Source organism: Ammospiza nelsoni, chromosome 5, assembly GCF_027579445.1.
Source record: "Ammospiza nelsoni isolate bAmmNel1 chromosome 5, bAmmNel1.pri, whole genome shotgun sequence".
NCBI lineage: Eukaryota > Metazoa > Chordata > Aves > Passeriformes > Passerellidae > Ammospiza > Ammospiza nelsoni.
In genome coordinates, this window is record NC_080637.1 from 29612142 (window position 1) to 29637560 (window position 25419).

General features: G+C 37.9%; 2 protein-coding genes across 8 annotated transcripts; one reads left to right on the plus strand and one right to left on the minus strand.

The window, feature by feature from the left end:
• Window positions 1-582: 582 nt before the first annotated feature.
• Window positions 583-12164, minus strand: PUS7L (pseudouridine synthase 7 like). Its single transcript, XM_059472713.1, is given in 10 exon segments — window positions 583-1625; window positions 2179-2232; window positions 3861-4138; window positions 5499-5580; window positions 7055-7153; window positions 8817-9009; window positions 10230-10389; window positions 11048-11947; window positions 11950-12104; window positions 12106-12164. Coding segments are annotated over 10 exon segments (2304 nt in total). The 3' UTR covers window positions 583-1301.
• IRAK4 (interleukin 1 receptor associated kinase 4) lies at window positions 11739-24847 on the plus strand. 7 transcript variants are annotated; one of them, XM_059472715.1, is made up of 12 exons: window positions 11739-11903; window positions 12602-12771; window positions 13808-13953; window positions 14274-14471; window positions 15183-15343; window positions 16026-16090; window positions 16328-16442; window positions 18457-18566; window positions 21438-21621; window positions 22400-22462; window positions 23128-23286; window positions 23392-24847. In XM_059472715.1, exons 2-12 carry the CDS (start codon window positions 12611-12613, stop codon window positions 23422-23424), a joined length of 1395 nt encoding a protein of 464 aa, XP_059328698.1. In that variant the 5' UTR covers window positions 11739-11903; window positions 12602-12610; the 3' UTR covers window positions 23425-24847. The 7 variants fall into 7 exon arrangements, with proteins under 7 accessions (XP_059328698.1, XP_059328697.1, XP_059328700.1 ...); XM_059472714.1 differs by lacking the exon at window positions 11739-11903 and adding an exon at window positions 12352-12467; XM_059472717.1 differs by lacking the exon at window positions 11739-11903 and adding an exon at window positions 12378-12416.
• The last annotated feature ends 572 nt before the right edge of the window (window positions 24848-25419 follow it).

The following is a 25419-nucleotide window of genomic DNA, read 5'->3' on the forward strand; positions in this document are numbered from 1 at the left end:
AGCTGGCAGTGGCACTGGGGCTTCCTTCCCATGAGTAGCACTTCACATTTGTCCTTGTTGAGTGTCACACAGCTCCCATTGGCCTCTTCCCTCCACATATCTAGGCTGCCTACAACAACAGCCTGACCCTCCAGAATATCCATTTGTTCCCTTAATTTGGTGTCATCTGCAGATTCAATGAAGGTGAATTCCATCCACTCCTCCAGGCCACTGACAAAGACACAAAGCTTGATGGGTCTAGAAGACACCCCAGTGACATTCACTCCAGGGAGGGTGTGACCCCTTAACTACTACTCCCTGCATCTCATCATCCAATCACATTTTCACTCATCTGGTTTTCCACCTATCCAAACCACAATATCCTAACTTGGTTTCAAATTTGTGGTACAGAGGCAAACAGACAAGGTAAATGATGCTTTTTTTTGTTATACCCTTTTTCAAAAATCCACTTATTTTATCACAGTTAACTGCCTTTTTTTTTTTACTTAATCAAAAAGAAAATAGAAAAGTTTTTTTTCCAAAGTTGGTTAGTATATTTTTTTTGTACTAGCACAAGACTTGACAGTAACAGTAGAGCCTGCATCTTGTAAACAATGGTTTTATTATACATGGTTTTGATTTTATTATAAACGTTTTTCCAGTGGTGTCAAGTACTCACCTGATCTTGAAGAGCTTACTGAAATAGGCATTCCCAGCTATGCACTACTGAATCCTGAAAAGGTCAGCATTAACTTAATTTGGGGCAATCATCACATGTCTGATAATGCAACCGACAATTTGTCGCTGTTGACTCAGGACTTTAACATTTTAACACTAAGTACTTGAACACAATGAAACACAATATATTTGGGAAACCTTAGTACAACTTTTCAGTTAGAAACATTTTAGGCTGTAAACTTGTAACATTACTGCTTGAATAGCATTTAGTATAAAACATATAAAAAATACTATGAATTATAAGACACATTTGTTTGCTCCAAATACTTTTCCAGGACTTTGCAAGCCAAATGCCTATGCAAAGAGGAAATTCATGCTGGTTGCCCATGGTTTCTTCAAGTTCTGTTAGACCTTCCTGGTGCAACAGTTTTACTCCAATGAATTCAACACATTCAGAGTTTGGAATTATTTTGAAACATTCCAAAGGATTTTGGTAATGCTTTTTTTCCTTATCTATATGAATCTCAATCTACAAATTTTTCCTGTTTGTGACTTGAACCTCTTATTCTCCGTTATGTTTCTGGCATTACATCTAAAATAACAACATTGTACAATATTCCTGCAATCTTTTGTTAAGTGGAATCTTAAAAATCACATTTCATTATTTCTCTCAGACAGACTGTTGCATAACATGAAGGATCAAGGTCAAATGATATATGAAGAGAGACTTTTAAATCATTCAGATGGTTGTCCTCAATTTTGATCTCTTTTTCACTACTTTCCAAAAAATATGAGACATTCTTAACATTTTTCAAAATGAGTCTGTAGCATCCAGGTATATTTAGCTGTAACGGAGACACTCTGAATTTGCACAACTCCAGCTCATCCTTAGAAAGTCTTTCATGGTACCATTGTCCAACTTTATTACTGGGATACTTGATACTGTGTCCCACCATCGGAAGAACTACCTTCAAAGAAAAAACAAACCTATTTGAGGTAATGCTCACCCATTCCCCTTTAAATAAATGTGATCATTTAAAATGTGTTTAAACCTTGTGTTTTGGGGCCTGAAATAGTAAACCAACAGATTCTCTTGTGCATTGCCAGATATACTGAATGTCATTAAAGCAGAAAAAATAATCAATGTATCAGGATTCCTAAAACAAAGCAGTGTATAGCAGTAAAGACATTCAGTTGCCATGCAAGACTTCACAACTATACTTTGAAACCTTCAAAAATTAGAATGTCAACTTCTTTTGAAAGTTTTTCCAAGTAGACTGAAATCTTTCCCGAAGTATTCAGCTTCAGGATAAATATTGCTATACTGCAAATGACACTGTACTTATTTCTACTACCAAGGAAATTTGTTATGAGAGTGCAAATTAGTTCACATGTGTTTTCTTCAATGAGCATTCTGGCAGGGACAAAGACTGCACCAGTTAAATTGATCACATTATTTAAAATAAAACATTTTAATCAGATAAAAAGATCAACAACTCAGAATTTTTCATACAGACTTACTTGGTATATAGAATATTTGTTAGCTGATTCTTCTGCAGCAGTGACTACATGAACCTGACAAGACATTTAAGAAGAAAAGAACACCAACCTTTTAAAAAGTAAAGTCATATGCTTTATTTTAGGAATTATGCACTGTACTCACAAACTTGCACAGAATATTAAGGTTATTTGACTACTGCAGGGGCAATGAACTCAGGTATGAAAAAGTCTTAAGATATGCTTAATTTATATTAATCAGTTACTGGTAGATGGCATTGCATTAAATATTTACTGATGTCTGCCACTATTATTCTTTGAGTCTGAAGTTAACAAATGCCATCTTGTGCTACATCAGCAAATGTAAAAATACAAAAAAAAGTTTTATATTAAGAAGGAATATATCTATATAAAACTCAGTAACTCAATACTGAATTTAATACATCTTTTAATTTTATTTGATCTAATTGTTCCATTAACATTCACTCTCAAAAATACAAGTAAACAAAAATATCAGTTGAAACACAAGCTACTCCATAGGGACTGGAGGTAGCCTTTCAAATGCTCTTGCCTTCAAATTTGTAAGAGGTTCACCCAAAAGAAATTAATTATATTCTGCTTCTGCACACACCTGTTTGTTCTCTAGGAAACACTGCACAGTTTATGATTGATCTGATCAGGAGAAAGATAGAATCATAGAATAATCTAGATTGGAAAAGGTTGAATCCAGCTGCAAAACATTGCCAAGTCCACCACTAAACCCTCATCACAGACCTGTAGGGATGGTGCCTCAACCCCTTCTCTGGGCAGTCTGTTCCAGTGTTTGATAACCCTTGGGTGAAGAATATTTCTAATACACAATCTAAATTTTTCTGGCACAACTTGAGGCTATTTCCTCTTGTCCTACCACTTGCTACTTGGCAGCTGTCTTCACAATAAGGTATGCTAACCCTAAAAGAGAAAGCATCTGAAGAGAGCACTTCAGAATGGACTATGGTACGTCAAAACCTGGGACCAGACACTTCACTGCCAGATTCTACTCACTGGCTCACCTATGGCTCCATGCACAGCTCCCAGGCTGAGCTATGGGCAAGCAGAAGCACTCCCTTGCCTTTTAGTCCTTTACCAAGAAGACTGCTGCATTTTTTGAATAGCTGGTACCAGTTTAGACCCAGCACCAGTGAAACTGTGCTAAATTCATCTTGCCTCGGTAACTGCAATGAGATTATCAGATCAGCCTGAGGCTACCTTTCACCCTAGACTCACACTCAGAATTGTATTTAGGAAAGGCCTGATGTGGAGAGCAAGACTCTAATCTGCACTGACTAGTAATATGGAAACACCCAGAGTCTTCTACTCTGAAGGCTTTTCCCAGTCAGATCCTAAAAGCATTATATACCATGGAGACTAAATTTCCACATGTATCATTTCTGACCTCCTGTTCCTTCCTCTCACTTGAATAAAATGAACAGCCAAAACAGATTAAAGATGCTAGTTGTATGTCTAGCTTGTAGCTCTATTTATGGTGAAACAAAAAAGAATACTACATGATTTTTTTAACTTAGTCACAAATATTAAATATTTTAATGAAAGAACCAAAATAAAGGCATTAGAGTATGTCTGCTTATGTATTCAAGTACATTGAGTTGTTTGGGGTTTTTGTTGTTGGTGTTTTCTTTTTACAAGAACTACTTTACAAAACTCACCTTGTCATTCAGGGAATTGCTTTCATCATTTTCTTCCAAGAAGACAAGATCACCCTCAACCACTTTGGAGCCATAAGTCTTCAGCCTATATGATGCTGCTTCATTCCAAATTTTACTGCAATAAGCATGGACATAGAATATGCGCAAGGAGTGAGGAATGTTGAGCCATCCTTTGGTACAACCTTCATGATTTACACCATAGCGATTTAAAGCTCGTAGCAACATCTTCTCTCTTACTTTAAATTCTGGCAGCATTACAAGTGTGCCCTTTGCATCTTCTGACATAAACAAAAATAACCATGTCAGTAATCCCTGATTATTCAAGTATTACCTGACATTTAAAAACATAAAATAATCAAATGCAGAAAAAAGGTGTCAGTCTAATGTCTCCATGCTTTGATTATTTCCTTTCCTTCAATGTGTTGCCTTAGACAAATTTCATCTTGTATGCCTATCAACACAGACCCATGAATTTTATTCTGTTTCATGCAGTATAAATTAAACTAGCTGTCATTCAGTTATTCAGCCTAGTTCAAACAATTTTTATTTAGAAACTTATTGTATCACTCCAAAGTGGTTTTTTTGAACCAGGTAACTGGAAGTAAAAACCAAGCTATAAAAGAAAATTAAATCTCTACTTCTCATAATTTCAAAAGATGTATTTCACAGCAGATAAAAACCATGTCTTTATTTTAAAGGCAAAAATTACACTGGCCTCAGGGAAGTCTGACTCTTAACCAAGATGAAAATGCACTTAACCAGATTTTTACTACATTATATAAATGCTGTATATTTAAAATTTTATTGGGTTTTTTTTTTCATATTACAAGTGATTACCTGATGAAGCCTTTTGCACAAACTTCTATGTTTGCTTTCAGGAAAAGGCAAGCAGCTGCTTTCAGGGTCCACATCAATTGGAAGTTCCATGCATCATACAGCCATGTACACAACAGAATCATTTATCTTACAGTTTTTTGTGAAACCAAAAACGTCTTTGGCTTTTGAAGCTACATATCATAGTTGGTAAGACAATCTACAGTGATAAGCAGGCTAGTAGATGTGGAATATTTGAAAAGAAAAGTATGTTTGAAGTTGAAAGCAACTTCAAATTATTGAGAAAGTTTGGCTGAATGATATAACCAATAAATATGGCAAACAGAGCAATCTACTCAACACACTCCTGCCTTTGACCTATTTTGTTGATTTTAGTTCAAGAAAGACAGAAAGTAGATGTGTTAAGTGCTGAGTATGAGTTGGGTGCCATATTCCTGTACACTTCCCTCACTAGGGAGAAGAAGGTCATTATCCAAAAGCAGACAGATGGAAGGAGGCCAGAACTCCCCTGATAAATCTTGGTCTCTTCCAGCATTATGATATACAGTGTTTGCTTCCATATTTTCTTGCACCTGAAGTACATTCATTTTCCACTATTTTGCACATTTAAGACCTCACCCTCATATAATTTTGAAACATGCAATTCTATTGAGTTGCACATATAAAAATTATAATGAAGTTCATTATAATGAAGTGTAAGTAGCATAAAGCAGTAGGAAAATAAAAAGTATTTCCCTGTGCAGCAACACAGTACCTCACAATATCAACTCTGCATAAATACTTGGATAATTTAAGTGGACATACCAGTTTGAAGAAAGTATCTTTTTGCATTGTTTACAGGATCATCAGTATCTTCGGGTGTGAAAAATAACTTCACAGCTTTCACCTTAAAAGTACATTTTTTTTTTCAGTTAAATATGACTATTTATTAGCTAAACAGGTAATCATGCATGCAATTCTGTCTCAACATATTCTGCAAGCTCTCAAAATTAAATCAGTTTTTATTGTCAAATTCTCCCTTTCCCAGAAGATCTTATGAACCACAGAACAATGTGTTGTACCCCTTCTCAGATTAAAAAGAGGTTTTAGTCACCCAGAAAATGCAAAACAGTTTTCAAAGCTCTGTGAGAAAACAAGTCACTTTCTTGGTCATCCAGTTCAAACTTTTCCACATGAAATTGTCATCATTCTATCCTGAACAGGAAGGTTCCTTCCATCTTGCATGCTTCATGAAAAATTTAGACTGAACACTTTCACAGTTTCATACAGAGGGAAAACTTTTTTAATTTTGTTTTTTTAATACTGACCTGTATTAGGTTAGATGACACTATGACAAGAAAAACACTACAGTAATCTCTGCTGCTTGCAATACTGGAGGAGCTGCTCAATTTGCTAGCACTTCTACCAACCTGTGACACCTCGCTCTTGTCCTCCTCTGAATTGGACTGTGCAAGCACATACTGGCACATTTTTAATACAGACAGTAATTCCTACCTATTTTAAATTAAATTACTAAGTTAAGACTAAGGATTTAAATCATCACTCCTCAGGGACTGGCACCTGGTCCAACTGCTATCTGATGTCAGATACATCAACAGCAACTTTCATGGACTGCCCTCAAATCTTGATTCTTATATTTGAGAGATAGGTTTTCCTGATTTTTCTCAGAATCAAAACAAGATTAGAAGAAAAGGATATTCAAGTTTCCTTTTGACTTTGTAGTGTTTGATTAGTCTCCTACCTACTTCTTCTATAGTGCCAAACACTATACTATGTACACTGAAAAGTACATTACTCTTATCTTATAATTATTACTTAATAAGCTCAGAACTGAGAGTTTGGGAAAGTAGTCAAGGAATAATGGAAAGCAGAAATCTCTTCTATATTTGCAGATAAATTACTGCAGTATTGAAAAAGCAAATCCTCTCTTACAAACTTATGTGACATTTTTAAGAAGTAAACAGACCCCCAGCAGGATAAAGAAGCTGCAGTTTGGAGGTGATCAGGGCCATGAATAAACACTGTATGAAGCCTGCTTCTTTGCAGTGTTCAAATCCTGTATGGAATGCAACCACTTTCCTGCCAAGGGGCATGATGAAAATCCCAATCACAGACAGAACTATCACCCCAGAACTATTTAAAGCTTCACTTGCTGTTTAAAAGAAGGTTTTAGTTTCAGTGTGACTATCTTCATGCTTAAGCTGCTATTGAAACTGATCTAGCAATTGCTTCCAGCACACAGGTGGATTTATCTCACAATTGAAACTGTTCAATGAGAAAGTCAACTCCAGTGCTAGATATTGCAACAGTAATATGAAATTCTCTTGACAGTAAGTACTCAAATTGCAAAATGGAAATACCATTTTTTCATTCAGTAAAGCCAATCCTATTTGATCTGTCTGAACAATTTGTCCTTGTCCAAATCGTTGAGGTCCGTAGTAATTCACAAAACCTTTTGTCTAGAATGAGAAAGGATAAATATGTTACATGCATGAAAGTACTGGGTATGATCAAGACCAGGCAGATAACACACATACATCTATATTTATATCCAAAATGTATAAAACCAGAATCAGAAGTAACATGAAAAGCAAAATTCAAAATTCATTATTTTGGCACTAAAAAGATATCTAAAAAGACAATCAAGTTCTACCATTGTCTTCACATTATTAAAAAGATGGCAGGTAAATGAAACAAAATTATTCCTATATAGTTAATTATTATAATTACAACTATAGGTCAAGTCAAAGTAATTAAGCTTTTTACATGTATCAGATTATGTTATCTCTACTCAAGCAAATGCAGCACAGCTAATGAACAGTAACCACGGGACATTTTTTTCTTAAAAACACAAAACTTTTTAACATGAGATAATTTCTGTTATTACTGCAATATAAAGGTCAAAAGTGAACACTTCTGCTAATTGGGATTTAAATCTCCTGATGAGTTCTAGGTCACATGTGTGAAGAAAAATCATAGTCATGTGACCCAAGGAGAACACCCTTTTCTAGAAAATAGTAAGTATACATGGAGTAGACAAGCACAAAACACATATTTGTTTTGCAAATGGTTATTAGGTTCAAATTTTATTATCTTGCTTTGGACACCTATAGGTCCCATACACAATTTTGCTTTCACAGAAGATGAAAAATGCATATTTTGGATAAATATGTATCCTGTTTTGTCATTTATCTTCTGACCAGTAAGGTAACTCTAATAAAGCAAGACACACGATCACAGGAATTTGGGTTCATTTTCCAAACAGTAAAATAAAACAAGTCAGATGGAGCAAAGAAAGCAATATAGTACCAGCTGAATGCTTTTCTCAATAATAAAATTATTTTCCAAAATACATGTAATGTATTTTGCTTTTGCACAGTGGGTAATTTTCATTCAAGAGTTTATTCCTGGATGAATCTTCTAAAAGCAATTTATATTATAGTTATTACTTTGAAAGATAGGGCAAGAAAATCAATACTGTAAAAATATCCACAATTTTCCCTTCTATTATTTGCTTTTATTTTTCTTGGTGGCTTAAGAATGTCTGATGATTGGAGTTTTCTTCAGGGACTAAGGAAAGCAGAATCAAAATCCACTGCACTTCAGAGGAGTCTTCCTTCTCAGAGATGGACATTCCACATATGTTCATACCATGAAAGTTTTTGACTTGCATGTTCCTCACATGACCAAAAAAGGCAACGAGCTGTGATGTGCAGTGAGCATGTGTGTGTGTATACAGGTATCCCATACACACTACATGGATGTGTAAGTACATTGTTTCCCCCTTCATCTGCCACAGTGAGACCCATCACTTTGGTCACCCCAGCTCTGTGCAGCAATGGCTCTTATATCCACACATTTGTTACTGAATTCCCCTTTTCTTTTGCTGCACCACCCTGGGGTCTCCAGTCTGAAACACAGAATCAATTCACTTGTAATTCCTTCTTGGAAGGCAATTTTACTCCTGATTCCCTAAGTAATGCAGGAAAGACATAAAACTGCAAAGGGCACCAAACTTGGGAAACATTGCCATTATTGTGCTATTACAAGCACTTTCCTTAAATGTACTTTTTATAACAGCAAAGAATTAAAACTCTGTTCATTATCATGAGTCTTTCTTACCTCAACACTTTCCACTGCTTCAGCTATTCTCTCCTCCAAATCACCAGAGTCATGACTGTGGTGCTGGAGGTCTCTCACAACTATGTCAAAGTGATTGCCCTTCAGCTGACCAAGTCTGAGGTGCTGCTGAGCTGGACGGATGTTGTATATTTTCATGCCTTTTTTTTCCATTTTATTTCCAATTTCCTTCAACCTAAATAGGAAATTGGGAGAAATTATGGACCATCCTCTACTAAAGCTATACAACTTCTAATTAATGTCTTTTTCACCTTTGCACTCACATTGAAAACACTTTAAAAATAAAATGGGATGTAAAACAACGATTACAAGAAAACAAAATCAAATTAAGAGATAGAAGTCTTAAAATTTAGTTATAATTCAGAAGTACTTTTTAAATTATTGGCATTATTATGCTGGAATTAAGCAATTAATGGAACTTTCTCAGAGTGCACAGAATTTTTAATTTTTTTAATTGAAAATCTAATAATTTTTTTACTCTTACCTCCTCAAAATCTGTTTTTCATTAAAGAGAAAGGAAAAGGTAATGTGCTGTAGCAGACTCCAAAATACAATTGCTCTTTCTCCATCAGCCTTAACAAAAACAATTTCAGCGCACTGATTCTCTAGGTGTGCTCACACATGCTTGTAATTGGAAACACAGCTGACAGTTCAAATATTTACTCTTTAAAATATCCACTCAATCTCTTTGTTCTTATGTGTAAATAAGAGTCATTCAAATATGTGGAGGGATAGAATGTAAGAAAATAAAGATAGTGCAGAAGGCAGTCTCACCCCTGAGGAGCTGCAGCTGCACCAATCCCCAAAGATTAGGAACAGGCCTGCCCTTAACAGGCCACAGCTGTGTCCAGTAAGAATGAGGGCTACAAAAGAGTGGGATAGCTGGGTGGGGAGAGAGATGGAGTTTGTTGGCTGTGCAGAAGAAGGAGTCAGTGCTGTGAGCAAATACCCATGAGAAATTACCGAGAATGTATGGGAACTTTTGTAATAAGATGGCAACATAAATCAAAGGAAAATTTCAGCATAAGAGCTTGAATCCTAAGCAATATTTTAATAGCATCATAAACTGTTAATTTATAAAAAAATATTTATTTTTCTCACTGTGTGGATGCATTTACCTATTTTTCTTTATCATTTAAACACTCATGCAAAGTTTTGCTAATTATCTCTTGGACAAGTGGCCTGACAGTCAAGTTTGCAGTAGAGTTTTCCCATTGACTTGAGTGCTAAATTGCATATTCCCTAAAGCCACAAAAGATTAAAGCCATTTCCACTGTGCTCTATATAGGGAAGGGGAAGACACATCAGTAACAACATTTTGAGGGATTCTACCATGTTGATACTTATTAACACCAAAAACTACATGGTAAATTGCTTGCACCCAATTTTAAGTACCTCTCAGGAGTCACCTTCTTCACCACCATAGGCTGCAAAGTGATAGCCTTCTTATCTTTGATGCCAGTGTAACTGAAGTCTGAAGGAAGAACATCAAGTTCTGCTGCCAACAAGCCGATTGCTTCTAGTGTTTCTAGGTTTTCTTTCTGAAGGGTGAAAGCTGAAACAATCATCTCAGAATTATTAGAAACTTGCCTTTATGTTTCAGTCTTCTGCCATGACAGATGGGCAGGTTCTGCCCCTTGAACTGTATCAGCATGGAAACTGTAAAGAAACTGCCCTCCTACCCCACAAATCTAAATCAAATGGGACTTTTACAGCACAAAAGGAAAAAAATAAAAATGGTACACAAAACTCAGACCAACCAAAAACCCTGATGCCTTAAAGAACTGTACCTCATAAAATGCAACACAATTCAACAGACATGCATGGATGTATTGCAGGAAACATTCTCTGTATCAGAGAATGCTTTGAAGAATGAGATCATAAGTCAAATTTGACCTTACTAACTTGTTCAGTCTTTAGATGCACCTCCTAAAATCCCACAATTATTTTCAAGGAAAGCTATCACCCTGGGAATGCCACAGAGTGAGTGGCTACAATCAAAAGAACTGTAACCATTATCAGCAAGCAGCTGATGCCAAATCCCTGCAGTAACTTGATTCCTCCATTTCGTTCTCCAAGGGTGTAACACCAGTGCACTGATAATGATTTATTTCAACATAAACAGTGACCTGACAGTATAAAAATTATCCTGAGTATCAGTCTTACCTACAGAACACTGTAATACCTGCCACCTTCACTAAAAATGTATTTACCTGTATAAACATCTTGCTTGTCCTCAAAGCCACCAGCGCACCTTTTTCTGGACCCACTTTTTTCTCGAAACCGTACCATTATTGATGTACTTGGCTGATCACTGACATCTGTCATGGTAAAAGATTTTGTTTCTAAAAGCTTTCCAAATTTTCTATTGATAAAGTGGTGAACTGTTTTTCTGTGCTCTTTGTTTCCATCAGGCTCAAAGGAAAACGTAGAATTTTCTAGCTTTGCATCTAAAAATTTAAAGAAACCACTTGTTTCCTTTTCAGTCACTAATTGACAAAGTTCTCTATAATCAGGATTCCCTTTTACAATCATTTCGTTGTCTTTTGTAAGAGTGACTAGAAAGGGGAATTTCTGCCTAACAGCACTGTGTAAATCAGCCCGAATTTTCTTGTCCAGCCTCGGTCCTAGTGAGAACTCCCTAGCAGCAGCATCCGCGCTGTTTCCCGAGCGCCACGCATCCTTCACATCGCAGGCAAACTTGTGGAGCAGCTCGCTCACGGGCTCGCCGAGCAAGGACTCCAACCCTGGGGCTTCCCCGAGGCCGGGCTGCAGCTCGGGCTCTCCCTCAGGCCCGGTTTGTTCCGGGGATGCAGCACGGCCGCCTCCCGCCCGGCCTGGGCCCTGCCCCGGAGCTCCAGGAGCAGAATCCCGCGGGCACCCGGGGGGCTCCGTCCTCCGCCTTTTGGGCTCCCGCGGGCACGGGCCGCTCTGTGCCGCTTCGCTGCTCTTCGGGAGCAATTCAGCTCGGGAGTCCCCGAGGAAGAGCTCGGGCACCTCGAGCTCCGTCACTACGAAGTCCCCGGGCGCGTTTTTGATGGTGCCGCGGAAGCCGGTGTGCTCGGTCAGGTAACTGAAGGAGGGCAGCATGGCCGCGGCCTGCCCTGCGCCCCGCCTGGCCGGACAGGAAAAGGGGAGAGGGGCGGAAGAGCATCAGCTGCTACTGCAAGGCGGGGAGGGAGGCAAGCAGGGATGGTTGGACGGACGGACGGGTGCAGGGACGCAGGGAGGGAGCGGGGCACGGACAGACACAGCGAGGCGGGCGCGCCGCGCCCCCGAAAGCCGCCGCCAAGGGGCGCCACAGCCTCTTCCTCCTCCCCCTCCTCCCATCAGAGCGGCCCAAGGACGTTACCAAGCTCCCCAGGGCCGGGGGGAAATACAACGAGACAGCGAGCCCCCCCTCCTCGCGTCCGGACATGGGTCGTGCCGGGGGCGGGGCCCCTTTCGGCCGCCTATGGGAGCGCCAGGTGGGAGAGCGTTTCCGCTGTGTCCCCACCGCGCCGGTGACGTCAGCGGCACCGGGGGCTGGGCCCCGCCCCCTTAAAGGGGAAGCTGTACAGGCGGAGGGGAAGCGGCGCGGCGGTACCGGCCGGCGGGCGGCGGCGCCTGGGGGATCGCGGGCGGGCAGCAACCGTGAGGCGTGAGGGGACTCCGGGCGGCAGCGCCACGGCTGCGGGGTGCAGGGGCGCGCCCTGCCGGGAACGGTGGGCGGGGGCCGGGGCGGGCGCTTCCCGGCGAACCGCACGGGTAACGCTGTGTCCCAGCAGGAGCGGAGGATGGGCGAGCCCGTGACGGATTCCACGCGCGTCCGCTCCCTGAGCTACGGGCTCGTGCGGCGCCTGGCGGAGCTCATCGACCCGCAGGAAGGGTGGAAGAAACTTGCGGTGGATATAACCAACCCGTCCGGGGAAAGCAGATACAGCCAAGTGCACATAAGGTCCTACACCAAAGTCCCGTAACCCAAACTCGTGCATCACCACAAGTACCTTGTTAGCCCCGCTTGCCAGCCCGTTACTGTAACTTGCTGCACCTCGTGTGCTGGGGGGCCCTTGCGCCTTACACTCCCATTTCCTTAGGGAACGCAAGGTAATTACTCCTAATTGTATTGCAGCTCGGGTTTAAGCAAGCCTCAGAAAATTGCCTGAAGAAATTAGGATTAATTAGAACTCCAGACGCAGGTATTTTTAGCGATACAGGACGGGCTGCATAACTTTCTGTACGCTAAAGGCTAGTAGGCATTGATGTTACGGTGCCCAAGAGACAGCTGCACTGTAACTCCTAACTCACTGCTTCAAGAAAATGCCCAACAAACGTAGGGAACCCGAGGCCTAAAACTCACAAATTCACTTAAGGAGTAATGCTTGCAATATTTTATGAGCACCTCATTGCTTGAAGGGCTTGTTGAATCTTTGTTGAAGCTGTTTCAAAGACTGAGATTTTTACATGCTGTATATATAATTTTGGGTTTCCAGTCTTTTCTAGTAATGGTAGTGTTAAATCTTTGTTTTTCTGTCAGTAATAATATTAAATGAGTCAGAATGCTGGATCTCATTTTCTTCTTAATGGCCATCTCAAAATATTCAAGGTGGAGTGTGAATGTTAAATGGATGCAAAACAATTATTTTTGCCATTTGATCTGGGTCTGACTAGCTCTGTGTCTCTGCCTGACATTCTCTTCTCTGTTAGTCCAAGATGCCAATATGTTATGGATCCTAGACAGACAGCTGAAGCCATGTATATGTATATATAAAAGCCCATAGCTTTTCCCATATTTTGCATGGTTTTATCCCGATTTTAAATGTGTTTCGTTTTTTTTGCTGTGTCTTCAGAAAACTGGGGTTTTTGTAGTGCATTCAGATTTTTTTTTTTAATGTGGATTATTTTTGTCATTTGCCTTTAATCTCTTTCCCTTTATGCTTCTTGAGGTAATTTTTTCTTTTTTTAAATACTGGTCTTAATATTTATCTTTTAAGGAAATTTGAGGCATTTGTACAAATGGGAAAGAGCCCCACGTGTGAATTGCTTTATGACTGGGGAACCACTAACTGTACAGTTGCTGATCTTGTGGATCTGCTGATCAGGAATCAGTTCCTAGCACCAGCAAGCCTTTTGCTTCCAGGTAACTGTTATTCTTGTACATTTTCTATTGTGTTCTCAGTTTTCTAAGATGCTAAAGAGCTTCATGCTAACTTGAAAAGCAGAAAGGATTAGGTTAAAATAACCAAAAATGAATATATTTTCCACTTTCTATCATTTGTAATAACAGTTTAAGTATGAATTTAAAGTTTCAATAAGAGTGCTGGAGTTTACACATAGTGGCACAATATAACCTGGTGATACTTATGTGTCTCCTAATTTTGAAAAATATTGGCATTAACATTACTTAGTTTTTCTCTGGTTCCTAATGTAGTTAACGCTTTTTCTAAATTCCCTTTTCAGAAGCTGTAAGGATGCCACAGGAAGTTACATTACCTCTTTCTTCACAGGAAACCTTGCCTATACATGAGAAACAACTACCTGTACCAGAAAAAAGGGTGACATCTGTAAAGCCTGCTTTAGCTCAGAGTGCTGAGAAGCAGCATTCAGATTCTTCCTACTCAAGTGAAGAAAAAAGCAGCTCACAGTCCAGTAACACAGGTAGACATTTACTTTGGTAGAATTCAGTGCTGTTTTTTTGCTGATCTGTCCTTCACCCCATGTGAAATAAATCATAGCAGTTCATAAGAATGATGACTCTATTCCTGTCATGGTGCATCTGTGAGAAACAGCATCTTGCCAATAAATCACCTACTTTGATGGAAAACTTAAATGTTGATTAAATTGCAATTTCTTTTTTTGCCACACGTAATCCTGTTGTGCTTTTCCAATACTTATTTTATAGACTGTTCAGCATCTCATGCTTTGAAACTAGATTTTGTGTGCTGCAGAAAAGATGACTGAAGAAGGCATTTTAGGAAAGTATGTGGTTGGTCTGTTGTTTCCTAAAGGTTCACTTTTGGGTTGCTGCCAGGATGTAACCTTGGTGTATTTTTTGTATATAAGGCACTGTGGCTCTCTCTGTGATCTGCTACACATTTAATGTCTGCTACCTGTATTGCAAGTATGAATCAAAAATGCAATCAGATGTGTGCTACAGTGTTAGTTGTGAAGAAAATGATGCATAGGTAATTGTATATGTTTATCTGCCTTCCTTTTGTGATTCTGGTATCTTCATCACAGAGCTGGAAGTAGGGCTCCACTGGGTCAGGTTTTGTGCAGTAGCAAGTTTTTGTTTTAACAGAACTGAAACAGAAAACCTCGTTCCTTAAGTGAAAACACAGTTTTGTGCGAAATGTCAATGTCTTTCAGATTTCCAGAATTTTTTGTTTCATGACTTGGAAAGCATGACAAATAATTTCGATGTGCGACCAGAATCAGCTGGAGGTAATAAACTGGGAGAAGGCGGCTTTGGCATTGTGTTCAAAGGCTACATCAATGGCAAAAACGTGGCTGTCAAGAAGCTCATTGCTGTGAGTTGTCCTGGGGATTTTTCATTTTAATGACTGTGTACTTTATCAAATATACTTGTTTATCTTGTTTATTGTGAAAAGCATTGAATGATAGATTTCCAAAAGTTGTCACTGTCCTACGCATTAGTTGGCTTAAGAAACTTATCCTTAGTCCCATCAGTGTTGCAGGTGAGTACAGTCACAGGAGCTAATTCTTGCCTTCTCTGTAGCTCTCCTTTGAGGGGCTAAGCGAGTTGTTGGGAAGAGCAGAGTGTTTCCCCAGTTGTTTTCCCCTCACCCTCAAGAAGTGCCAGAAGAAAAGGGGTCCTAAGGTGGTTTCCATTTCAGATTACAATGGCTGAGATTCACCAGCTAAATTGTCACAGAATTTGTCACAGAATTTTAGTCTTCATAACTGTTGTTTTGTGTGAATATTGAATTGGTAATTAAGTACTATTGGGGTGTAACTGCAATGAATGGAATAAGCTGTTGATTGCTGAAAATGGATCCATTTATCCAGTTATACAATGTTCCAAGGAATTTAAAGTGAAAATCTGATACTTATTTTTGAACTTAGTAGAAGGTGTATTGTGAAAATTTAACTAAGAAAGGCATACAATTCTTTTTTTTTGTTTTTCTTAATGAGCAGCTGTGCATTTTATTATGAACCAATGATGTTAATGTCAAATACTTGTTTTTTTAGATGGTCGATGTTAGTGTTCAGGACTTAAAACAGCAGTTTGAGCAAGAAATAAACATAATGGCAAAGTGAGTATGTCATTATGCAATTTTTGCCTTTCTAACATAATGATTTGCATGTTAACTTAAAATGTTTCTTGTACACAATCACATTTTGTTTGTTTTAAAACATCACCACACAAACCTGGCTTTATGCAGTAGAGGTGAAACAAGCCATTGGGAATCAAGTTCCCCGTGCGTTGTGTTTTCCTCAATATTGAAAGTCTCTCAGAGCACATGTGAACAGATTATTTTTTTTTTGTATAGGTGTCAGCATGAAAATTTAGTAGAATTGCTTGGTTTCTCAAGTGATGGTGCTCAGCCATGTCTGGTGTATGAATACATGCCCAACGGTTCATTGCTTGACAGACTTGCTTGTCTGGTAAGTGAATTTTTTTCTAGCTTCCAATTGCCTTACTTTGCTAAAGTACAAGAACCTGTGGAATGTCTTTCAAATGGAACTGAACTGTGATGGCCAAATGATGTTTTACTACTTTCTTATTGTTTTCTAGTAACAAGTATTCCAATAAGATTTTACACAAACATTTTAGATAGATTAAAGTTAAATCAGGCTGTCAGTGCAATGTCATGTGCTGGTATCTGAAGCATCACAGAAGCTTGCACTGACTGTGCCTGTGTGAGGCAGTGCAGAGGGTGCTGCAGTCTTGTTCCCAGTTCTTATGTTGGTATGTTCTCTGCTGGTTCCTGAGATTCTGTGAAATCTGTGAAACTGACCTTGTTCATTGTCCTTGTGATAGTGGTTATAATACAGTGCTCAGTCTGCTTATCTCTTTCTGAAGTACATAAGTAAATGTAAATTTCAATTTAAAAAACTATTATTTTGTATAAATGCTTATGATTTAATCAAATGGTGTATGTTCTAGCCTTGGCCTTATGTAAATAACAAGTTGCTTTGGTTTGGTGAGGCAACTCTGTTTATCAAGGACACACAGTCCAATAGTAAGCCAGACTTAAGGTAGTAGATTAGTGTCTGTGTTAATTCGTTGAAGGAGTTCAAAAAATCTGCTCAATACTAAGTAATTGCAGCTTCTGAGGTTGTAATCTGGTGAACATTTTACATTGGTGCTACTTCAACCATTCATGTCCTCAGACCTAAGATCTTGGGCTTGCTTTTTTTTCTGCACTGATAATCTGGTTGTACTGGTTCAAGCATCTATTAGTTGGAGAAAGATTTGGATTAGGGAACTGATTAAGTTGATAAAATAATAATTGGTGAAAAAATATTTAATTTTCATCTGGAGACATTTCCTTTGTAGGGCTGCACAAATAATTCTGCTCCAGTGGGGAAAACATGGTGCTATGATGAGAATGAATAGCAGTGCTTGAGGAAAGAACTAGTCCTGTTAGTACTGCTGTGTCAGTTTACATTTATTTGCTTGCCTACACTACTACAGGTGCAATTTTTTTTTAATTGAATCAGTGCAGAAGAGAGATAAGTCTTACCTAAGGGCAGTGCAAGTTTATCTATAGAAATGAGCAGTGCTTAACAAGGATGTGTATGAAAATGGTCATCAGTGTAACTAGCTGTTATCATCAAGGGAGCTTTAAATATTGGGGATAATTGAAAGCTAAAGGAGAAATAAATGTCTCTTCCTTTACAAGAGGACAAATTTATGGCATAAATCAAGGAATCTAAATCAGAATCTATAAATTAGAATCTTTTTCTAATAAGATAAGAGAGGTGAGTAACGTATTTACTTGAACATCTGTTCTTGCTGATAATTTAATTTTGTGACTTCAGTGGATGTGTTTGATGCATGGACTCTTGCTTGTATCATCTTTGTGTCTGGATGTTGAGCAGGCAAGGGAGTTGGTAGAATGGGGAGATACTGTAATCCACTTCCCTTGGCTACTGACAACATTTTTGATTACTGGTTTTTAAATGTAGATGTCCTTACTTCTGAGGTTTAATTAGTAGCATGAATAAAAATATACTCTCAAAAAATCCAAAAATCCTGGAACGCTGGCTTCTTGTTGTTAGTAAAGAACAGTGGATTGCTTTGAATTATTTGCTTTGGGTTGAAGGCCCTGGTTATCAGTGCCAGTACAAAGTGGGAGCTGCAGTAGATACAGATAGGTCTTTGCAGAGCAGCTGGCCTTGGAGAGTCAGAGTGAAACCTTAACCAAGAACATGTTTTGCAACTGACAACTTAATCTAAGGCAAAATGCAGGAAAAAAAAATGTAATGTGACAAAGGCATGCATTTCTGCCCCGATCAATTAAAAAATGTATGCTGGTAGTGTTTTTAATCATCTACTTGAACACAACAAAACATAGCAAGAAGTTGCTTTTGGGTTGTGGGGGTTTTGTATGTTTGTTTTGGTTTATGTGAGTGTTTTCAGATTTTTACTTGCCTTTCTCTCTTCTTAATCAAGGATGAAACTCCACCAATTCCTTGGAATATGAGGTGTAAAATTGTTCAAGGTACAGCAAATGGCATCAACTTTTTGCATGAAAATAATCACATTCACAGAGATATTAAAAGGTAAAACCTGCAGACTATTGCTGGCTGCATTTTCACATTTTCATTTTGCTTCTTCATCTTTCCCCTGTTAAAGTAATTTTAGAGAGAACAAACTGCAAAGAGCATTACTTCAGTCAAGGGCACAATCTTCTGCAAGTGACATCCATCTCCACAATCTTGTCTGTGCCACAAGGACATGACCAGTACAGATTTCTGAAGATAATTATGGGGTTAGAAGCATAGAATTGCTTAGGGTGGAAAAGACCTTTAAAATTATCAAGTCCAACTGTTAACCCTGTTAACATGGCACTGCCATGTCCACTGCCAAGCCATGTCCCCAGGTGCCTGCATCTACATGTCTTTTAAATATCTCTGGGGCTGGTGACTCCACCACTCTCCTGGGCAGCCTCTTTCACTGCTTCAATTGGTGAAGAAATTTTTCCTAACAGCTAATTTAAACCTCCCGTGGCACAAATTGAGGCCATTTCCTATTGTCCTGTTGCTTGCTGCTTTGGAAGGAGACTGAGCCCTCCCCCCCACCTGGCTCCAGCCTCCTTTCAGACAGTTAGTTGTATGGTGCAATAAGGTCTTCCCTGAGGCTCCTTCTCTGCCAGCTCCCTTAGCTGCTGGACAGCTTTCCAGCCATGAGGTTTTGCATTGTAATTGTAATTGTGTTATATTATGTAAATTGTAATTTGTATTTTAAATTGTATCTGTTACTTTCAAATAGTTACTTGAGTGCCATGAGAACACACAAAATTCTGTTCTTTAACTGCTTCTAGTGAAGCTGCTGTTGAAGAACAATTAATTTTTAAATAGGGAATTCTTCAGATAAAAACACATCTTTTTTTTTGTTTTGTTTTCGTAGAACACTTCTTCAGTGTCTCCTTTGATTTACCCCTATTTTTTATGAATACAGTAAAATTACTTCAGTCAGGTTCATGAAGTTCAGGGTTCTTCAATGATAATTAATGGTCATTGTTTGTTATACCAGAGTTTTTTCCTATGGACATCAGAACTCAGAATAGGGGGTTTGTTGTAGAGTTTGGCTGGTTTTTTCTGGTATTTTCATTGTTGTTGTTTTGTTGCTGCTACAGTTTACTGTGTTGGTTTTCTTAAAAAAGAGGCCAAATCTTTGAAGAGAAGCCCCAAATGCCTTATTCTCTGTGATGGTTAAGAAGGAACGACTGACTGCATGTTACAGATGAATGTTTCAGTAGCTTTCTGGCTTCTGGCAACTCTGCTAAATACAGGCAAATTCAGTTTTGTGACCTTTCAGCTTGGGGGGAACAAGCATTTGCTTCAGCTATCTCATGTACGTGCTTGCTGCTTTGACAGTCTGTTTCTTCTTTCTTCCCTGCCTAAGCCTCTGGAGAAGTGTAATGACTGCAAGGGATGCACTTTTTTACCTTATGTGCCTCTGCCCTTCTAACTGCTGTGAGTTGATCATATTAGAGAATTGGGTTTGGGGTTTATTTTTTGAATAACATTTTGCAACTTGTGTGAGTAGTTCAATACGTTTGATTGGTGCTGTTAATAGTGCTGCCACTCCCAGATAACATTTAGATGAAGAGACATCTAAGATTACTTCAGTCTTCATTTTGCTGCGATGTGTAGACCATTCATAAACACACAGGCATTAGAACAGCTTCTCTAGGCTAGAGGGGACAGGATTTAATGGGTATTCTCACAGTTGTTTTTTGGGTTGGTTATGCCCAGGAAATAGTTCTGTTCTCTTTTAAAGCTTGAAAGTTGCAGTAAAACTTGCATTTATTGTGCTTTTTGTGGTGTACCCAAAAAATGACCATTCTTTGGACTGGATTCAAGTTGATAAGAAGCTGAGATTTATGAAGTTGTGATCTTGTTCTCTTGGTGGATGATGCCTTTTGTAGTGGTCATTATTTACAGCAGCTCTAACATCAAGTGATCCATTGTAACTTACAGCTGTGTTAATTGTGTTCAGGTTGGGTGAACAAGAAGGGGAAGTTAGCAGTATAACTTTCCAGCAAGTGTTATATGTTATATCAGGCATTGTGGATTTCTTACAGTCCCATTAAAGGGATCAGAAAATGAGGATTTCATGAATATTAAATCAAGCTATTTTAAAATGGTTTTAAGTGGTACAAGTTTAAAACCCAGTAGATTTCTGCTGTAATTCATCCCACTGAGCATTTTATGAAAGCATTAAGGACTTTGAGATGAGCCTCATTTGTCAGGGTTGCCTTTTTTTAAGGAAAGTAAAAGCTGGAGGTCAAGTGAAAACATGGCACATAGAATATTCTAGCAGTAATAAGGTTTCTGGTTTTCTTTCAAGACAAGAGTATTATTCATTTAGCACATGAATTTGTCATGGTTGGCTTGGTATTAGATAATAGGTATAAAAAACCTGCTTTTGTTAGTTCTGAGCAGAGATTTAGACTGTAAGAATTAAACTGTGATCCAATAGAAGTTGATCAGAGCTAATTATTCTCTATTGTCTCTCTTAAAGCCAAACCATAAATGTAACATAATTGGTCTGTTAAAAGAAAGTTTTGTATTTCTAAGGTTTGGGGATAGGGGGAGTGTCTAGTTTTTTTTCCTTGTGTTTTGTTGTCCTGCCTTTTATTTTTTTATGCATGCACACACAAGAAAAACAAAGATGGATCTTGCAGTCAGTTCTTCATGTATTTAGAGGAATGAATTTTGAAATTGAACAATTTCCAGCAAAACTAAATTTACATAACTTGTTTTATGAATAATATATAAATATCTTAGCTTTCAAGATAATCAAAATAGCAGTTTACATAGCAGGTTATTAAAGAATTATTAGTCTGTCATAAAACCTATTTACTGTAATGTTCAGAAAATTCTCTTTTCTTTTTTGTTTCTTCCCTTACCTCCCCTCTCCACCAGTGCAAATATCTTATTAACTGATACATATGTGCCCAAAATTTCTGACTTTGGCCTTGCAAGAGCATCTGTAACATTCACACAGACAATCATGACTGAAAGAATTGTTGGAACAGCAGCCTATATGGCCCCTGAAGCTCTGCGAGGAGAGATAACCCCTAAATCTGATATCTTCAGTTTTGGAGTAGTAAGTAGAATGTGGGAAGCAGTATATGAATTCTGTTGTAAAAGATAAAAGCACACAAAATCAAGAGTATCTGAAATGAAATGATTACTCTGGTCTATAATTTTTCTTAAGATATTTTCTTAAGATAGTGTTTCTAAATTTTGTGTTAAAGTCATTTGAATATGTTGATTTACTATGTGAAAGACCATAGAAAAAGATAATAATAATAAAATAAATTTCAGTAAAATAATGTTCCAGGTTCTAGCTAAATGTGGTTTGAAGTGTGTGGAACGTTTTTGCTTGCATGGTGTTGCACAAAAGTGTAACTCAGGCTGAAAAAGAAAATGTAATAAAATGTTCCAAAATTACTGTTTTACTATATTCAACACCAAAAAGACAATGTCCCTGTTGAATTTGCCTTAGAGCTGAGTACAAAAAGACATGAGCTTAATATTTGGAAGAAAATTTAATTTGTTCTGGATAGATCCAAGACCCTACTCACTATTGACCACTTCCTTCCCAGCATTTTGTTTCATGGGAAGGCAGGCCCAACACTATGTCTGAATAGTTTGGAAATCCTTCAGTCTTGCTGTGAAGGAACACCATGTAGGCTGAGAATAACTTGTGTTGAATTCGTAAGCCACACTGCTGTTAATGGAAACAAAGATAAGAACAAAACCAAACACAAATCCTGAGGGTATTTGTTGACAGCCTGGAGGTCATGCTCTTTTTTGCAAATCATATATATGATAGGGGTTATTCTGTGCTTTATTTTATCTTCTGATTTTTTCCCTTCTAGGTCTTACTAGAAATAATAACGGGTCTTCCTCCAGTGGATGAAAACCGGGAGCCACAGTTGCTGGTATGTTCTTCATGTTTTCTCCTTCCCTCTCACTGCTCCAGGATCATTTTTATGAAATCATAGTCAGTAAAGAGGTTCTGAGAATCAGTTGTTGGTCAGCAATTTCAGACTGACCCATAGAGGAAGGCAGAATATCTGCCTCTACTCACTGTCTCTTATTTACTCATTTATGCTTCCTCAAACAGTACATGTGTGATTAAGATAACCCACTTCAAGTGTTTTGGAGCTGAGGACTTTTGGACTAAACCAGTCAGATGTAAAATTTGATTTCTGACTAGAAGTTTCCAGCAGATACTGCAGTCACTGAGACTGGAGACAGAAAATTAGTTTACACACAGACATTCATTTATAGGAAGAGGCTTTATAAAAGTGATTTAAAAAATTATACCAGCTTAAGCTTGGATATTTGTGGATTATTAGGATACTCAGTTGGTTGTACCTCTTCTCTTACAAAAGAAACAATACTAGAAAACTGAGCCTTGAAGTGGGAGACAGCTAAATCTGTATGATATGGCTTAAAGAAATTTGCTTTATGATGTTGTGGTAATTAAAATTACATAGAATAAAAATAATACATTAATAAAAATTTATAGTTTATTTATAGTCTCACATGCTGTTCAGATACTTACAATGTTATCTGCTTGTTGGTTCAAATTCTCTTATAGTTAAGTATAAAAGATGAAATTGAGGATGAGGAAGCAACTATTGAGGATTATGTTGATGAAAAGATGAGTGACTGGGATGTACCTTCAATTCATAAAATGTATTCAATTGCTGATCGGTGTCTGAATGACAAGAAAACCAGAAGGCCAGACATTAAGATGGTATGTAGTCTTTCAGAAAAAAGGCTTATTTTGGGTGAGTGTGTGTGTTTCCCCTGCATATGGTCACACTATCAGTTAATTATATTTCTGTCTGTTCTCTTCCAGGTCCAACAGCAGCTCCAAGAGATAAATACTTGATAACGTGTTTCTTCTGACACACCAGTGTTTCTGTAATGGAGACACCAGTACCAAACATTTAATCTGTATTTAGTGCAACTGCTTTCCAGAACTTTCTGGACACTTGTAAGGTGAGCTGTTGGCCTGTCAGCAGCTCTTTCACATTTCCTTGGTCACTGGGCCCTTAACATGGGAAAACTTTCTTGTATTAACAAATTGCAGTGCTGGTACATCATCTTCTCCTGCAACTTTTTAAATGCATTTCCATATTACAATCTATTTGAATCTTTTTATTTCCATATTTAGTATGTCTGCTGCAAAGAAATATGACTGTAACTGGGCAGAATATTTTTTCTGCAAATTGCTTTCTTGACCAGGTTTACTACGCCTTTGTCTATTGAAGACAAAACCATTTAATAGCTATAGTGGTATTTAATGTTGTCTTTTTGAGAAATGACAATTACCCAATTTAAACAAGCTTCTACTTAACATTTTAGCTTGAGAGTTGATATTAGAGTGAATGGTCTGGTACTGTTAGTGAATGTGATTATCAAAGTCTTCCTGGTGTTAGTTCTAGTCAAATAAAGGCTGCAAGACATTTTCTAGGTTGTTTTTTTATTTCAAGGATTCCCAAGCAAAATAGTTATCTTGCTGTGCAGATGCATTTACACTTGCAAATGCTTTCTTACAGTGAACTCTTTGATGACAAACCATTTAATTTTTATTCACAGGAAGACTCTTAGCTACTTTGACTATTTTAGGAGGATTGAATATTTTTAGTACTTTAGGAGAAGATTCCATATGGATTATAAATACAGATGGTTGCTTTTCTTAAAGGGATCAGAATGATGATGTGAAGACCAGTTCTGCATTTTATTTAGTCAAATAATTAAGCTATTTTTAATATATATATATTTATATTAACTAAATACAAAAATACACTTCTGAAAGTATAAATGGAAAGCTTTTAAAAATAGAAACATTGACAGATCAAAGCAGACTAAAATTGGAATGAAAGTGCCTAGTAAGATTCCAGATACTTTGGACTAAGTATGAGCATATTACCATTGTAAGTGAAAGATGTTATTTTCATATAAACTCATTTTGCACCTCGTGAACTTTGTTAATAGCTTAGGGATAAGAACATAGTCTGGCCTACAGTTAAATTTGAAATTCTGTGATTATGTGTGACTTCATTCAGGAATATATATTTTGTTGTAGGAAGCATGTGATTTCAGTGTAATGATATCATTAGATTTCTGGCTATTTATTCAGTTTGTATTGCCTTTTCAAACTGCTAGCTTAATTTAGAAAAAAGGATCTACCTAATGGCTTCTAGATTTTTTGAGTATAAATTGTAAAAATCTGTTAACATAGAAGAACCTGCTGCATTATTACTTCTTTCTACTATTAAAACTTTGAGCCTTGAAAATAATAATAATAATTTTATGTTGCTTGCATTTCTGTTAATAACATTATGGTAACCTCACTGCATGGAAAAAAGCTGTACAGCTCTGAACCTGGAGAAAAAAGCTGCTATAAAGCTAAATTAGAATAAAATCTGCTGAAGTCATTCTTCAGTTTTAAGCACCTCCAGCTGTTATGTGAAGGTTTATTAGATCACACCTGCTTTTTACTATCCCTGGAGCTGGAATGCAGCTACAGTGTTGTCTAGAAGTGTTTGCTGTAGCAACTCCCTGCTCAGCTCTGTTTGCCTCGGGTAGGGTAGAGCATTTTTGTTCCTACACCAACTGTGACATTCTTCAGTGAGGAGAATCTCAGCCACAAGCATAGGAGTTCCTGCTCTGTCACATTTGACCATTACTGTTTGCAGTGCTGCTCACAGCAGTGAGGTTTTGGCAGTAGTTTCCCTTCCTCACTGAAAATGAAGCATGTTAGCTTCTATTTCATACAATTTAGAAAAAAGTTTGGAACTTCTTTAGTGAATATGAGGGGTTAACTAAGTAAAGCTAGCTAACTTATGTGGCAACTAATTTTTTTTTAAATATTCAGGGG

What these genes read in the sequence shown, in the direction of transcription:
- IRAK4 (XM_059472715.1), top strand. Translation starts at nt 12,611, where the DNA reads ATGGGCGAGCCCGTGACGGATTCCACGCGCGTCCGCTCCCTGAGCTAC. An exon ending in TACAGCCAAGTGCACATAAG is followed by an intron (nt 12,772 to 13,807) that starts GTCCTACACCAA and finishes TTATCTTTTAAG; the next exon opens with GAAATTTGAGGCATTTGTAC. An exon ending in ATTCACAGAGATATTAAAAG is followed by an intron (nt 18,567 to 21,437) that starts GTAAAACCTGCA and finishes CCTCTCCACCAG; the next exon opens with TGCAAATATCTTATTAACTG.